The following is a 17,850-nucleotide window of genomic DNA, read 5'->3' on the forward strand; positions in this document are numbered from 1 at the left end:
CCTTCACACAAGTGCCAAAGCCTCAAAGAACTTCTTAATCATCCCTCCCAGGATGTAAGGTAAGGGAAGAACCAGGACAGCAATGGGAGAAGAACAGACTGCCCCTTCCTCGTGCACAAAACAGCATGGCTGTGCTGGGGAACACCCTTCGTGAAGCAGCTGTGTAGCCCTTGGGAAGACCGCCACTGCTTCATCTGGTCCTTCACAGACTGAGTGGAGCATTGCATTTTTGTCACAGTGTTTTATCCTTGCCTACTACTGAGAAAAATAACCAACTTCCCTTTTGTAGATTGGTTTACTCACCATTTCCTCAGCCCATGAGATTCTGCAGCATTATATTCTGACTTCCAGTTCTCTGCATTTGCTGATACCCAAAGGATTTAAAGCAAAGGAAATCATGACCTAGACAGTCTCATGAGGGGCTTGGTAACATGGTACCATATGTGCTGTTGCATCTGCATGTCTGCTCCCGAATTCTGTTGTCAAGAGTGCTGCTGTTCCTGGCAACACTTTTATTTTAAGCTTCTTTATTCTCCTCCCTCTCGTGGTAGGGAATCAGAGAATAAAGCTGTGCTAACCTCAGCCTCCTGAAGAAAAAATGGGGACTTGCTCATAAATTCAAATTAGCCATGGATACTAGCCTGGGTTGCAAAGGACAAATCAACAATTTCATCCTGATAGGAATGGAAGAGCTGGTGTGTAACACTAGCTTCTTGCATCCTTAGACTACCAGATTTTTTATAAGAGATGCTGTTATCATCTCCATTTTTCAGCATGGGGAAACTGAGCCACAGGCAGTCTGCTGCCTTCCAGGGACAGAGTCAGAGCAAGTACAACATGCTTTCAGGAGAGCACAAGATACAGAAGGTGGCCAATGGTTTGACTTTAAACATCAGGGCTTCAGAGGGTTTTTCAGAATTTGCATTTTTTGAGCAAGGAAGGGGCTGTGGACACAGAATAAGTGGCTTGCTAGCGTAGTACAGAAAGATGGCTGCTGGGTTGCAGTGGGTAAACTGACCCAAATAAAATTAAAGGCTCTTCACCGCCCTAACATGACAGTCGTGCAGGAGCCTTTCTGCTCCAAGTCTGGCACTGCACGTGACCTTCTACTGCTTTAGTGACTTGTGGCCACATTCTTCACTTGGCTGTGGGTGTCCTAGCTCTCTCTGTAATGGCGATGCAGTCATTTAATTCACTCATGCATGTAGCCTGCTCTGTAGGTATTCTGTATAAATGCCTGGTCAGAGGGAGCAGAGGCAGCTAGGAGCCAGCTGCCCACCCTGCTCTGCCTGCACATCCATGGACTGTGCCTGGGGGTGACATTTCTGGCAGATGGAGGCACTGGGGGGAAAGGCAGAGGCTACGTAGGGCAGGTTGTGGTGGCAGCAGAAAGAAGACAGCTTTGCCAGCAACTGTGTTGAGTTGGCTGAAAGCAGGAAGCCACCAAGAGTCACGTCTGCACCGGGGAATACATTTAGGAGAAGTGGTCTCTCTTTGGGGATGTAGTGGAGAGATTTTATCTGAACATGCTTCACTCCATGGTTCAGTACTGGCTTTAGTGAAAGCGTTTCTTTGCTCTGTTCTAGGCTCTGTTGTAGCCTTCCTACCTGAGAGTCCCTCCAGGCATTTCTGGGTGCTGGCTTTCAAGAGGAGGCCCAGGGCTGTAGCCAGCCCAGCCCCGCATCCTCATCCCTGTGATGGGCTGGGGGCTGCGCTGGTGCAGCTGACAGGAGAGCAGGGCCCTGGCCAGGCTCGGCTGAAGACAGAGTCCTGAGAGCTGTGCTGCTGCCCCAGGGCTGCCTGCTGGGCACTGGGGCCATCCCATGTGTCCCCTCCTGGGCTTGGCAAGTAAGGTTTTTGCAGCAAGGCAGCTGCAGGCTTGGCAACAGGCATGCTGGAACAGTTTAATGTAGTTATCTGCATCTCTGTGTTTTTGGGATTTCCCGTCTTCCCCTTGTCCCTAAATCCATAGGCACATATGCAGTCCTCAGCCAGGGAATACCCTCATAGGATTTTACCTCTTTCTTTGGTTAGAAAACAAAGAGGTTGCAGGATCCTCTGTTTCCTGATATTTCCAGTAGTGGACCCAGAATTAGCAGCTCGAGGAGTGATTAAAAGCAATCAAACCAATAAAGCAAGCAGTTTTGAAAACACACCTCTGGGAAAAGGAGAAGAGGTTAAAAATATACTGAAACTGCTCAGAATACATACAAACACTTCATAATTTTTTAAAACAATTTATTGAAAGACAAATTCCAATAATAGGTTTGTGACATGTAAAATGACTTCTTGCATCTGAACCACTTTCTTTTTCTAGTCACAGCTGATGGCACTGACATACATAACTGTTCTGTAGTCCTTCAGTATAAAACCCTCCTATGTACACAGTCCCGTGCACCAGCTTTCCTCTTTCACACCTGCAGGCAGGCAGTCTCAAGGCAAGGTGCAAAACAGAGCCTGGGCACGGCTCTGGATAATGGTCATCCAGAGCTGTATAAGTTAATGATAAATTTGATCTGTGGAAGTAATACAAAGTCATGTATTTCTGGAGTGGTTGTATTGCAAGGCAGGATCAGACCCCACCACATGAGCTCACTGCTGGGTGGAGTCGTCTTCATCTGATGACTCTGGTGCTCCCGGCACATTTTGGGTCCTGGCTGCACATCCCAGCCCCACACCTTCCCACGGTCAGCAAGAGGCAGACAGCAGTGGCCTGGGGTCTTCACTCACCTTTGCATTTTGAAGGTAGTGATCACTGAACAAGCCCCAGAACATTTTTCTCAAACATTCATATTTGCTACTTGCACCTTCTTGCTCATACTGCACAGGCTGCACATTAATATCTCTCAATAGAGGAGCATTCTAAAATTGGCAAGAAATTCATCAGAAAACTGATGAATTTCTGATGAATCTTCTGAGATTTTCCCCTGGTTTCATACATTTCATGCACATAAAACAAGCAACCCTTTCTTCATACTGCTTAGTGCAGAGGTGTGAAAGATGTGTGCCATTTCTTTTAACAAAAAGTAGGACTTCCACATACAGTTAGCAGCTAAAATTCTCTCAGGGAGTTTTTACATTCTTCTTCTTTTTTAACTTTTTTTTTTTTTTTTGACAGACTTCTGGGATTCCTCCTTAAACCGTGGAACAAGAGGCGAAGGGTTATTCCACCCTGCAAGAGACTCTGCTTTCAGCACTGCCCAGGCAGACAGTTTAAGATCTACCCAGTGTTTTGCAAGTAGCATAAACCACTGCTCATGTGAAATTGAGCTGTCAATAGGAAATGACAGGCTGTGGTTCGTGAATCCTATTTTTATAGAAGAGTGCAGTAATCCTTTTCCTCCAGATGTACCTCCTCCTAAAGGCCGCACTGTGAGCGTCGATCTGCCCCCTGACACCACGCTCGCCGAAAGGAGGTCTCCCCGCCGCCCCCCCCCACCGCCCCCTTCTCACGCTCACGGTCAGAAGTCTTCTCTGAAGCTCCCGCGGGATCCGATGACGGCCTGTGAAGAAAACCAGCTGCTTCTTCAGCCACTAGGAAAGAGCATCAAGGAAATGAAAATTGAGGGCGGTGACGGTGAAGAAGAAGAAGGGAAGCAGAGCAGCTCACTCAAGGAGTCCCCGGCAGCGAGCCCCAAGAAGGGTTCCCAGCCCTCCGTCCCACCGCGGAGAAGGCTCTGTGAGAGGAGCTCAGAGGAGAGCTGCTTGGGTAAGCCTGGAAGTTGTGAAACGCTGAAAGGGGAAGAGGGAGAAGGAAAACAAGACGCGAGTACAGAGAGCAGAGATAAAAGGCTGCTGTGCAGAAAGGCTGTAGAAATGCCTGGGGAGGTTCCTGAAAGGGCTGTGTCACAGTTTCAGGAGACAAAGCCTGAACCTGCAGAGAAGAAGGAGCACATGCCTGATATACAAAGTAATGACATTAAGAATGGAAAGTCACCTCCTATCCCTCCACCGAGAAGGAAGAGGCTCTCCCAAGTACCGAGGGTCCCCAGCTCCTGTCAGTCAAAGCAGAGAACGGTGGTGGAGCCGGCTGTGTCTGCGGTGCAGGTGCAATGCACGAGTGGCTCAGCACCTGTGGCAGGTGGTGCAGCTTGCACAAACACTGAGACTGAACCAGGACGTGGCCGCAAGTCTGTGATCTCAGCCGAACTGAAAGGTTCCCACTTGTCTTTGGAAGGCCTGGGAGGCAGCGCTGTAGCTCAGGCATCAGCGTCCGAGCCAGACTCCTACTCCACCAGCAGCACCGAGGATGACTTGGACATGCTGAATAGCTCATCTGGTAAGAAGACACGCTCCATGATATTGGACAAGGCCAAGAACAGGCTGTCCTTTGTCAGCCTGTCCAATGTCTTCACAGTCTTTTTGTCGAATGATAGAAAGCTGCAGAAGAAGATAGTGGAGCTGGCACAGGACAAGGATTCGTACTTTGGCAACCTCGTGCGGGACTACAGAGTATACAGTTTGGAGATGATGGCGAAGCAGAGCTCCAGCACAGAGATGCTACAAGAAATACGGATGATGATGACACAGCTAAAGAGTTACTTGGTGCAGAGCACTGAGTTGAAATCTCTGATAGACCCAGCCACCTACACCGAGGAACAGTTAGGTAGGTGTTTGTGCTTTACTCATCGTTGGGAAGGATTTGAGCGAGTGAGGAGGGAGACAGAACTGTGCAGACACAAATTCTGCTTTACAGAAATTATAAGCCATCTCCCAAAAGCTGAGGGGCTTAAATTGAAGTCTGCTCTGTGGTTGCCAACATTTGAGGGAGCATCTTTAAAAACCAGGAGTCCAATGAGGGGGAAAATACCATTCTGAATGTTTTAAGGGGACAAGTTTAAGCAGGAGAAATGTATGTTTGTGTGTGTGAGAGAGATGTGTGTATGTAAATATGCATAAACATGCATAAAAATATGCATACAAATATATAGCTATAGAGGCATGCACAAAGAGCTGTGTTCACTGCAAATACAAAAGGCCAAGACCCTGCACAGCTCTGTTCCCCCTGGCTTTCCACATCCCCTTCCCCACACTGCAATGAGGATGGAGAGCTGCCTGTGGCAGCCAGCTGGGGACCAGTCGCTGTCCAACAAGGAGGGACAAGACTGCAACGATTTTGAGTTCAGGTTGGAGGAATCATTTGATCCAAGTCGGTCTTTGAGCCTCAGCACTGAGGCATTGAAATGCTGCATGCTGCAACACTGCTGGCTACACAAATGCAGCATTCACACCTCTCTGCTACAGAAATCATGTGCCTTTGGGGAGAAAAAATAATAATCTTTTTGGGTGCTTGAGGGTGTTTCACTCAATCTGCTGTGAGTCATAATTTTCCATTTATCTCCTTGTTAAAAATAAATAAATAAAAATAGACTGGCCTGGCCATTTTATGTGTGTTCAGGAGGGAATACACAAAGGGGTTCATGAGGGAATACGCACTCTTTTGACTTAAAACTGTTTGCTCAGGACCTGGGAACCAATGCAGAGCTACTTATAAATCCCTAAATTGTCTCAGAGCAATCTGGGAGCTGGAAGGCTCCCAGCACAGACCATGGCCAACTACAGAAGTGGCCGGGGTGTCCAGGCAATCCTGCAGCTCCAGTATTAGGGGGGGGGCAGCTCAGTGGTGACCCAGAGGTGCCCAGCTGTCAGTCTCAGCAGCCCCTGCTGACTTCTTTCTCACCCAGCAGAGGCCTTGAGATGACCCCGAGGCCTTCCCAGCAGAGCAGACCTGCTGCCCGCCCCTTGACGTAGCTCCGAGAGAGGAACTACAGTTTCACTTCTCACACACCTCGTATTACACCTGGGACTTTTCTCCCAGCAACCCCTTTCTTAGAGGCAGAGTGGGTGTCAGCACAGAAAGTTCACTATGAGTCTTGCTTGGGGAAGGTGGAGAGGAGGCAGAAAGAAGAAGTGTCCTTGTTCTGCTTGGTAGAGCTGTGTGTGTGCAAGGATTACTGACATGCTTGGTTAGATCCAGCCCTGTTCACTTGCAGTTCCTTAGCAGCACGATACGGCCCAGTCACCCTTCTGTAGAGGACAGGGATTCCCCTCAGGGATGATTTACTACTCAAATCCCTCCTGCCTCAGGCTGATTTTCTGAGTCTTTGAAATCCTTGCACTTTGTATCCCTAAATGTCACTGCCTTCTGTTTCATGCCTCACTGACTGAGCAGACGGCTCCCTTGGCAGTGACCTTTTTGCCACAGTGCAGGGGTGACAAGCAATCCTTGCAGCCCTGCTAGCTCTGCCGCTGGTCTCTAGGAGGTGGACAACAGACTGAAAGGCACTTTCTCACAGTCTCTCATGGTTCCTTTTGTCTCCTGCTGGACGTTAAGCAAAAGCTCAGCCCACACAAACAATTTCCTCACACGCAGGTGGCGTAAGAATTGACTTAAACACCAGTAAAGTAGAGCTACTTGAGCAGGAAGGGTGAGAGGCTTCTGACCAGATGTTGGTGTCCGCCTCTGAGCTGGTGGCTACAGCCCCTCTTCAGTCAGTGTGGAGAAAGGGGCACTTCAAGGATTCAGTTAATTTCATCCCAAAGTAAACAGACAGGTGAGAGAGACGTCTGAAGGGACATGAGGTGAATCCCCCCAGGACTGACTGTGAGAACGAGCACAGTTAGCTGGGGTTCCTCCTCTCTGCCCAGAGCTGGCTTTCCTGTGGCCTGGCAGTGCCGCACTGCTCGGCAGTCAGGCAGTGCAGGCGTACTGGGGCTGCTGACAGCTGGAGCTCTCCTATGGCTCCAGCAGCAGAGACTGTGCAGTCATGTTGGTCTGCAGCCTTTTCAGACATCTGGTGGGTGCCAGTAACGAGCCATTTACTCTCTGGGTTGTAATTTCTGTTCCCTGCTCATGGCTATTCAATAGTACATGAATAACCATGTTTTCTTGGGAGTTTTACTGGCACCTGTACTTTGGTGTTGATTATTTACCATGAAATTTTGTGTTCTCCCATCTCTATGCAGATGCGATTGCTGAGTCATCTTTGTACAAATGTGTCCTTAAACCTTTAAAAGAAGCCATCAATTCTTACTTGAAAGAAATCCACAACAAAGATGGATCTTTACAGCAGCTAAAAGAGAACCAACTTGTGATACAAAACACAACTACAACTGACCTCGGTGTCACAACCAGTGTGCCTGAAACTGTTGTGCTAGAAAAGATCCTTCACAAGTTCACAACCATGCACAAGGCCTACTCTCCAGAAAAGAAGATTGCCATCTTGCTGAAGTCCTGCAAACTCATCTATGACTCCATGGCTCAGGGAAACCCAGGTACAGCACTGCTACTGACATGGTATTCCACACGGGTCCTTTGCCAGGTACCGCAGGAACAGGGTTTATGTTACAGTCGATGTGGCAATATCCAGACTGTGTGTGTTTGGTATCAACTCTTATATCTTGGTGTGTTTGGTATCAGCTCTTCACAGGTTGTGTTCAGATTGCGCTGGTTAGTTTCTGTGAAGTTCTCTGCACTAATAGCAGATACAAGGTGTTTCTTGGTTAAAGTTAACTTTAAGCTCCATAACTCCAGGGATTAGATAATGTCTGTAAGCATGTACTTTATGGGTAATAGCCATCTTGCACAAGCCTTCATGCAGCTCTCCATAAATCCCCAGAGCTCTGTCCCGGCACATAGCAGTTTAATGGTAACCTATAGGCATGGGTCTTTGGGAAGGGTCTCTTGATTTGGCCTTTACAAAGTTTTGCCTAAATTGAAGAGGAGATGCAGAATACTCGTACCGTTTGTTATTAATTCCTGATAGTCTGGTAAACTCCAAGAGCCACCACTAAGCTTCTGTGGTGTGAGGAAGTCCGTACTCCAAGTATAAGTATAACTTGGGCCTCAGGCCAACCGCTAAATGCATGTTAAGCCCTTGGCCTGCAGACAGGATGCATTTTTGCAGATAGACCAAAAAACCCTTCCTCCAGGAGCCCGCCTTACCCCTTTAAGAGCTTTCTTTGTGTATTGGGGAGCTGATGAAGAGCCATACATAATTAGGAGAGTAGCCAGATACTCATTTGCAATGACCTGCAGTTTTTCAAGAAGTTACCATCCGCAAAGGTTCTGCTCTGCTTTGTTCCGTACCAACAACAGCCATGTTGTTGGTACAGACAGGAATTGTCCTTGAGCTTCTTATAGGGGTCCTCCCTTGGACAGCATGCAGCAAAGTTCAGCAACTGATCTAGACACATTAACAGCAGAACAGGAAGCCACACCGGGGCTGAGCGTAAGCTGCAGGGCAGATAGGACCTTTGACTGCCTTCACCTCATATGAGAAGATTTTGGCGCATGTAGGGCAATTTGCTGTAACTTTCTAAAAACAGCTGTGTTACTTCAAGTCTGAGAGAATATCTGATGTAGATCAAAGACTCAAACACCTCATTAAAACCCACATAGGAGACACAGTCTCCTTCCGATGGCGGTGGCACATTATGTATCTGTCATGCCTCAGCTGGCTCAGGGTTGGAATTTCTCTATTGCAGGAAATGCTGTTGTGTCATTTTATGCAGCAGAAATTATGGGTCAGAGAAACAATTCAAAAAACCTGAAATATTTAAAAAGGTTGGCATTCATGAAATCAGATGATTGTGGTTTGTTCTGCTAACTGAAGCACTTCATTTCAGCCATCTTGAACTGTTTTCTCATGTCGAGTGCTGCTGCAAGTGGGATGGGGCTCAAAAGCCGAATTCTGCTGTGTGCATCCAATTCCCTGTCCAGTATACATGACCAATACTGCACATCAGGGTCTAGTCAGAATTAAATTGGCCTGGCTTTAGGGAAATTTTCCCATGTGAATTTATGCCCTGAGAACAGGGAAATGCTATAGTCTAAGTCATGGCAGAGACTGCACTCAGAGACAAATCCAGTGAGACATCCTGTAGATCCGGTTAGAAATGAAATGTGCGAAACCTTCTCACAAGAATGAACTGACCCCAGATCACCAGTATTACTTTGATTTTCCACCTGGCAAAGACAAACTGTTCAGCACACTGAAATATTTTTCTGACGGAAGATTCCCAGCCGGTGCTGTGCAGAAAGAGTATGCTGTGGGCTGCTCAGACCAGATGTCATTGGGTAGGAACCCTTTCTGCTCTCTGCCCACCTCGAAAGCAGCCACCCAGGGTCCCTGTTGCTTTCAGGCAGCCCCAGGGCAGTGCACTGCTCTTAGCACCGGAAGAGTAGCGGCCGTGCTCTGTTTCCTGTGCAATTTGTTCTTCTTTTAGTTCCTTTTACTCACCACTGAATTAAAGAGTTCCCCCCTCGTAGAAGGTCTGAGCGTGTGGAACACAGAACTAATAATTCCCTCTGCCACAGGACCAAAATCAGTCTACCTCTGTCAGAAAAATTATCTGCTCCATGACATGATAATTACTTACATTGTCTGGTTTAATTTGAAATTCGGAAGTTCAGGCCAGGCCTTTATCCACTTTAGGTTGACAATAGAACAACTGGCCTAAGAATATGGTTTCACATCTCAAAGAAAAGCACAAATACCACCAAATCAAACACCGTTTTTTTTTCAGACCCCCTTGAAAACACAAATTTTTCAACCTATTGGGTTGAAAAACGGCAGTTGAGGTTCAGCCAAGGTTTACTAATAGGTACTTTAAAACTAAGGGTAGGCTCAGTGAGAAACATCTGCCCTTGCAGCGGTGCTCATCTTTGTACTGCTGCAAGAGTTACAACATTTTGAAGTCAGCCATGTCTGACTCCATGTTTAGCCTGCTGTTTTGAGAGAGGAGGATTTTTCTGCTTTGGTTGTCGGAGTTTTAATAGAAGGTTGCAATTTATATTAGGTAACACAATCTGTCTGATAAGTTAGCTGTGACAATTTGTCTTAGATACTTAGAGTATGGGCTCAATGGGTCAAATTCTCAGCTGGCATAAACTAACATTTCTCCCTCAAGTCATAGGCCATCAGTTTATGGGTCTGATTCATCAGAAGGAATCAAGAAGGCAAGTCCACTGTCATTTTCAAAACACCTTCCTCCTAACAGACCTCTGAGTGCAACTACAAGATGTAGGTGTACATTGAGGCAGGACTCATCTACAGCTACATCTAGCTGTAGGTGGCCACAGATGGGTATCACATCTAACTTCTCATTATAGACAATGGGGACATAGTCGATAGAGTTCAGTTGATTCATCTGGCTTAGATGTAGGTGTCTGTTTTAGGGTGAGATGACTCATGGCAAACTCCACTGACGATATTGATTAGTTCATCACTGGCTATAAAAGGAGTTTAGGGGTACTGGTTCAGATGCTCACATACACAGTGTAGGCAGCAGTATTAGTAAGTGTATCCCCCCCAAAGGGACAATTATGATAGCACTGTGGTGTCTCACTGAGCTTTTCCAAGTTCTGTGCAAACTTAAATAACTTCAGCATATGCCTCCATGAATGCAACCTACAATTTAAAGATGTGTAACCTGCCTGCTAAAAATACTAGGAGTAGTTAGGGAGAATAATATGCATTAACAGAAGAGAAGAAGGGGAGTTTGGATCTCTTTTGCAAACTGGCTGGCATCTTTTACTCTACGCACGAGAAAAAGTAAGAGGCAGGACTCAGCAGGCACTGTAAGCTTCCAGCAGTCTGGCCGCTCCAACATTTGGAGGGCATGCTCCAGTAACCACAGAGAGGGCTGGCCACATATCTCATTTATACAGAAGCATTGTAATCATACAGAGGAAAAGCTGCTTCTTGTTTATCTTCCAGAAATACCTTTCCTCGGACAAAATGTCAAGGGGTATTGTATGTTAGGAGTATAATCTCTGCCTTTCACTATATCAAAAGCACAAGTGACACTTGTGGAATGATAATTACATGCAAATTTGCAACATGTGTGATGTGCACTGGCAGCGGTAAGAGTAGAGCTCCAAGCCCTGTGCTACCTGAGAGCTGCTGCTCAGCAGAAGAGAACTGATGGAAATGAAAAAATAGAGTAGTATGGACATCAGTTTATGAAGAAACACTAGGCGAGACAAACAAGCTAAGCTTGGTCAGTGTGTGACCTGGGAAGATCAGAAATAGTAATGCTCTAAGCATGAGTTGGAAGCTTGAAAGATACTTTATAAAGCCTGCTTTATGATGGGATTCAAAAGGAATGAGGAGAGGAACGGTTTTCTTACTGCAACTTTTTAACATTGTGGACTAAGATTATGAAGTTTCATTGCTGAAGTATCTTAGAACCTCACAGAGGGCTGGACTACAGTTCAAACCCAGTTCTGTACTAGAGTGACGTTGGCTAGGTGGCTGGCCCTAAAATGTTCGATTTAATAATTTCCATTGCATAATTTTGCCTGGTTAATAAATAGTCTTCTTTTGGAGGAAGAATATAGATAGAATACATATATTCCACTGCAATCTTTCTATTCCCTAGATTTTAGGATGAAGTTTGTCATCCTCTGTGAAACTGAGCAGCTGGATATGGTTGCCCTGATGTGCTTCTGTGTGGCTTTGCAGTTGGCAAAGGCATGGACATGAAGCAGTGAGCCTTCAGTGTGGTAGCTGAACCTCTGGAAAGGAAACTGGCCTCAGTCAGCAGTGTGCCAGTGCTAGAAACTCTTAAAATTAAGTCAGAGCAATCCCACTGCATTGCTCACTAACACATCTCACTCCTAAGGAGGAATATAAAGCTACACATTACAGTTTTGCTTTGCTATCTTTGGGAAAATGGTATTTCTATTTAATTTACTCTTAATGAAGGTTGATGGACTAGAGATTATATCTTTCTTCTGGCTAGTGCAATTGCTACATTTGAACTAAAAAGTCTGTTCAAATTTTTCCAGGGGAATGAATTTCCCTGATCTGTAGAGCATATGTTTTTGAAATGGATTCATTCTGTCTGCACGTTTTAACTCTCTTAATTCAACTATACCACAAATCAAACCTGTCTGAAGCAGTATGAGACAAGAAACAGTAAAATGCCAGTGAGTGGAAAGATGGTCACAATCTTTTCCTATGATCTTGAACAAATCCCAGTTAACCTTTCTGTACGTTAGGTTTCCCAGCTATAAACTGAGGCTAAAATTCATATTTCCTGGACAGCTGTTGCTAGACGTCATTCTAGTGGCTATAAAATACTAGAGCAAGATGTAGAGCATCATCACTGTCTGCTGGTTGTCAGGATACCCATGGAGAGAGAAGAAATACATGAATGTGCTACAACAGGCTGTAATTTCTTTATGGAGGTTTGGGCAGAATTCCAGTTGCTTTAAATCATGTATTTAATTAATACCCATTCCATTCAAGTGCTGCATCCCAGCCAGGAGCTGACGTTGTATTTGCTTTGCTATAAACATAATAGGATGAGTTTGTGGCAGAAGAGAAGGCTTATTTTAAGCTCCTTACAGATATTTATGAAATAAATGTTTCCTGATCCTGCAGGAAAGATGGGCAAATAGAGCAAGAAAGTCATATCTGGAGTAGGACAACGCCACCTTGAACAAGCAAGCTCAGTCCCAGTTCCACTACGAGCACTGGCAGGGTCAGGGCTGGGTTTAACCCCATCAGCTGCAGGCCTTCCTCTCTCTGAGAGACCCCAGGCCGAGAAAGACACACAGGGCTGGGGAATTGGCTCTGACACAGACCGAAAGTGGAGCTGAGGAGGCAGCAGCCTGGGGAAAGCAGCCCTGCATGAAGCTTCTGGTCAGATGTGAACTGCTGACAGCAGCTATCATCCCCACAGAGGGGCTGAGATATTGGGTATGTCAGAGCTGTCCTCACTGCCCACTGTACATCTCCAAGGTACTCCCTGAGCCTGCTGTGATGGCCAAGGCCAGGAGAGCTTCAGCCCTGCCCTCTCAGGCACCCAGCCCTGGCAGTCAGTGGCAGGAAACCATTGCGACACCTTCAAGGAGAAGGCACGATACCTTCCTGGCCTGCCCAAGGCAACACGGGATGCCCGTGGCAACACATGGAGTCAGAGCTACATCCTGGGTGGCCAGCTCTGCTTCTCCCTTGGTGCAGGTGCTTGGTGGTGGTACTTGGTGGTGGTGCTTCTCACCTACAGCTTCTGCTGACTTCAGTTTTAGCAACAGACATAAGTATTTAAGATTCAAGCTTCATATTCCCACACATGGATTAAAATAGAGTCTAGTTTTTGTTGTTGTTGTTGTTGTTGTTTTTTGTATTGTTTTTCTTTTCTTATTTTTTGTATTTATATATTTTGTATTATATACTTCTTATTTTTTGCCTTATAAACTGCTGGGACTCCAATAATATTTCTATGAAATTTAAAGTTGAGAAAGGGTTGCAATAACAAGGGCTGGTGGGCAGAGCAGCTAAATCAGCTTATAGAAATGAGATAGGGAACAGTGAAAAATAATGGACTCAATGCCTGCTTGTAAACACAACCACTTCTCAGACAATAAAAAAGAAATAGAGAGATTCTGTAGATGTTCTTGAAAAGTTCTCTCCAACTTCCATTTCAGTTGACACTAAAAGTTGGTGGCTGGTGACACCAAATTGTTCAGTTCCAAGTTCCAGTTTCCACTATGCAATGGCTGACAAATAACCTGTTGGCTGGTTGTTTATCTTTTTCAATGATTTAATCAACAATAATAACAATAATAAACCAGCAGATTTTTTCTCAGTAGATAAGAACCCATGTTGTGAACTGGCAACTTCCTTGTATGACCTAGTAGATAAAATATGGATTGTTCATGGAGAAGAAATGGTAGGAAGATAAAATTCTGCAATGGGTGCTGCAGTGAAAATCTCTTGGCTTTCAGGAAATCAGGAGCACCAATTCCATGCCACTTGTCAGTAACTACTACATAGAAATAAAAAGTTTTTAAAGCAGGGAAAAGATGAGCCCAACAAACTCTAATGTATTTCATGTTCCATTATACTGTGTCTATACAGAATTAACTCTGTTGGCATCTGATTTACTCAAGCCAAAAGGAAAACAGGGCTTTTCTCAGTGCAGTTTTTTTACTGAGCTTTCATGTTCCAGTTGAGCCATCTTTTTTTTTGCTACACAGTACTAAATAGCTGTAATACTAAGCTGATTCTATTGTGTTTACATATATGACAGTAATAAACCAGACCCTTCACTGAGCTGAAGCTTTCGCAGAGATATAAGCCAAGGCAACAAGAGACTAACAAAACCCCCATCCAGATGTTAACAAAACAGTAGAGTCCTTTCACAGTTTGGGTGAGGACCAAGAGCTGTGTTGTTTAACTAAAGACAGCCACAATAGAGCAAATAGAGCCGAAAGCGTTAATCCAGCTTTCATTAGATAAATTGTGTTGTGGCACGTACAGACTCTGTTAGAAACAGATTGAATTACAGATCTGAGCATCTCTTATCCTCCAACACTTTGTTTTAACTGGATCAACTCTCTGTTCACTAGAATATTACTGGGTTTATTTTAAAGCCACGCTTTTTTTTTTCTTCTTTTTTTAAATCAGGGTCTAAGCTCATGCTTATTTGAGGCTTTAAAAGAATATCTTTCTTTGCCAGCAGAGAATCTGCGTCAGCTATGAATGACAAAAAAGGGAAAGCTGGCTCATGGCAAGGATTTGAAATAAGGCAGTGGGAACATTTGAGAAATAGGAATTTATTCCTCACCGTGGAAGGGCATATGGACTATGGGTCAAAAATGGCCAGGGCATAACTTCACTGCATCTATGTCAAGAATTGCTTTTATTCTTTGAAATGAGCCAAGGAGTTCTCAAGTGAGACACACCTGGCCAGTTCCAAAGTGGTGAAATCAACACCTCAGATGAGTAAAAATGCTCACAGTCTGAGGGAGATCACTCAGAATGAATGCACTCTGAGTTTAGCTTCAGAAGAATGGTCAACCCTGAGTGTTGGGAAGATAGGCCTGTTAAGCAGCTTGGTATTACATGTTGTCCATGATGGATTTGTGACCTGTTGGCAGAAAATGAAAGCATTATATACATATTTCTGTGAAAGCATCTTTCAATAAGGGAAGTTCTCTCTGTTCTTTGCAGTTTATGTGGTGAAGCTTCTGTTCGGATTTCAGAATTTCATTTTAAGTAATAATTATTTATGATAACTATTAACAAGTATGCTTTTTTTGTCCTCAGAGATCCCAAAGAGCTTTTATAGATTACATGTAAGATCACTTTGTTGACTTCTTTGTTGTTTTAAGCCCAGGAAATCTTGAGCCCATTAAGATCTGTTCCTGTAACCCCTTCTGAACGTCAGCTCCAAAAACCTAGTCTAAGTCAATGTGAAGGACTTTTTGTTTTCCCAGCTAGACACTACGGCTGGAAAGATATTTCCTCTTAGGTCCTAACTCTTGGTAGACTTTAGTTAATTAGGAACATGTAGGTGAATTTTTGCCTTCTGAAGGAACATAAGCACAAAAGTCCTCAGTTCTAAAAACTGCTGTCTCAAATTCTTTTTTTTACTCTTCAGTCCAACAAAGAGCAAACCTAAGAGAATAAATACTCCTAACACACGTATACTGCTTTGCTGTCAATATTGCAAACATGAATTGCACTCTTAATGGCAGTGTCAAATCGGAGGGACAAACTGGCAGGATTCAGCCTTTGAGCTCTTCAAGAGTTGTCCCATGTCTGAGATCCATGAAGTTTAAGTTATTCTCTCTCTAGTTAACTAAGAATGACTGAAATAGAGCCCACTAAAAGTGTTCCTTTTTGTTAATAATAATATTTTTATTATTAATAATAATATTTTTATTATTATTTTGGGTTTGAAGCAAGTTTACTCACTTTTTAAAGTGAGCTAACTTTCCTTTTTTTGCCATTTTTTTCTTTGCTGGTAGTTTCAATCTTTAACTCTTCAGATAACTTAAACTAAAGTCTATAAAAGACAGTTGGGTGAGAAACTGTCACTGTTGTGCCTTTGCGGTGAGTTTATTGGGACCACTCTGTGTTTCTCTTTGCTCAGGAAAGCCATATGGTGCAGATGACTTCCTCCCCGTGCTCATGTATGTGCTGGCCCGCAGCAACCTGACTGAAGTCCTGCTGAATGTGGAGTATATGATGGAGCTCATGGACCCTGCTCTGCAGCTAGGTGAAGGTAAAGTACAATGTTTGCTCCTTGAATATTCTCTTTGCAAATTATTATTTACCTTACTTTAGTGTTTGTGAAGGTAGGGCAGCAAGGCTCTGGTTTTGTGGATAAGCTTTGGCCAAGCTTCTCAAATCCGAGGCTTTAAAATGCCTGTTAAACACTTCAACTCTTTTTAGCAGTGTCGTGACCTCAGACACAAACAAGAAAAGCAGGGGGCCCAGCACAAATGAGATCTGAATTGCTGGATTAGTAACCTAAACAGGGACATCTAGTGTTCCTTGGCTGAAAGGCTGAAAAGTCAAAAGGTCTTTGCCTAAACCTAAACTGCTGCAATCCATTGTGCAACTTTTATTTACTCCTCTGAGATAAGAGAGCAGTTCTTAAACTGCATTGTATTCCTATGGCCCTACGTCATTCTCATTCCCTATATGAGTAGAGTGACCCTTTGACAGTGTTCTCTGGCTGAGTATCACAGCAAGGTAGAGAAAAAAAAGTAAGGTTAAATATTAGTTTTGAATGTGAATAAAGACCTCTGCTATTGGAGGGGTAAATATCCTAGGGCTCTGTGGGCCTTTAGCATCTCAAATACAGCTTGGGAAGCAAATGCTACTTACAGTTACAGTGTTGTACACTCTGAATTAGATAATTTGTCACCAACTAGTCACTAAAACAATATGAAGGACTTCATTTTAGAACTTGTTTTGGTAAGTACTGAGGTTGTAGAAAGGAGTCCTGAATGAACAACAGCAGACCAATTTTATTTATATTAAACGAAAGTGTCAGTCTGTAGCTAGGAGCACATCTACCCAGCATGGTGCAGAGGTGAGCAAAATTAAGTACTAAGAGAAATAACAGTAGCATACAATTGCGTTAGTGAGGGGTTTCTGCATAGGCTGATATTCCTGCTGAAAAAAAAAAAATGTTAGCAGAAAAAAAATGTTAGCCTAAGCACAGCATTTTGCTGACATAACTAAGCTGTTTTTGGTAACTACACTGCCCACAGGTTCTTCATTTCAAAAGGGCACACTACTGAGCTGTTTGCTGAAGTCAGCTGGATTGAGGAGCTCAGCGTATCAAAGGCAAAGCTGGGTGGAATTTCTTTCAAATCAAAGATGCAAAGCCTATGTGAAATCTATACTCCAGCTGAAGTGGAAAAAAATCTGTAGGGAAGCTCCAGATCACACTAGCTGAATAACCACTTCAGAAAGGGTACTGGGAATAACTGCAGACACAAGGAAAGGCAAAAAATAGAATAGCTTAATGAAGACAGCTCAGAGATTGCAAATGGAAACTGTCAAAAGTCAACTTGATATGGGACTTCCAACATTAAATGACAATAGATTCGGGCACAGAAATAAAACAAAAATTAAAGGAAAGCAGAAGTGAGGAAACTGTGAAAATAAGTCAGACAAATATATAAAATAATTTAAATCTGGCCTCCAAATTAAGAATTTACTTTGATCAAATTTTAATAATACTGATGTTGGCTACTGGGGAAAAGGCAAGGACAGGAGATGGGGAACGGATGTGTGGAAATGAAGATGCTGAAAAGGGAAAGCAAAATTAATTATTATAAAAAAAAAAAAAAAAAAAGTAATGAATTCCTCTGGGGGGGGAGGGGGGTGGGAAGCGGGGGGCAGAACTGGACTCTGACCAAAGGGAAGCACCAGGGGTCACCAGTCTGACCAGGGGCACCCCTGAGTCTGCCAGAGCAGGAGTCACACCAAAAGGGAGACAAGGAAGGGTATATTTAAGACAGGGTAAGTGGCACCTGCAGGCTTGCTAGCCTGTTCTCAGATGTGCTTTATGGGAGAAGATGGGGAAAAAAAAAAA

General features: G+C 44.2%; 1 protein-coding gene across 1 annotated transcript in view; it reads left to right on the plus strand.

Annotated features, from left to right (window-relative positions):
- RIN3 (Ras and Rab interactor 3) overlaps positions 1–17,850 on the plus strand; it is a gene marked incomplete at its 5' end in the record, with an annotated part of 67,438 nt that overhangs the window by 45,087 nt on the left and 4,501 nt on the right. The window contains 3 exons of the mRNA XM_084287439.1: positions 3,119–4,606; positions 6,967–7,275; positions 15,892–16,023. Coding sequence (XP_084143565.1) covers positions 3,119–4,606; positions 6,967–7,275; positions 15,892–16,023 — 1,929 coding nt within the window. The remainder of the gene's footprint in view (positions 1–3,118; positions 4,607–6,966; positions 7,276–15,891; positions 16,024–17,850) is intronic.

The sequence above is a fragment of the Netta rufina genome (assembly GCF_964035555.1).
Source record: "Netta rufina genome assembly, chromosome: 5".
Taxonomy (NCBI): domain Eukaryota; kingdom Metazoa; phylum Chordata; class Aves; order Anseriformes; family Anatidae; genus Netta; species Netta rufina.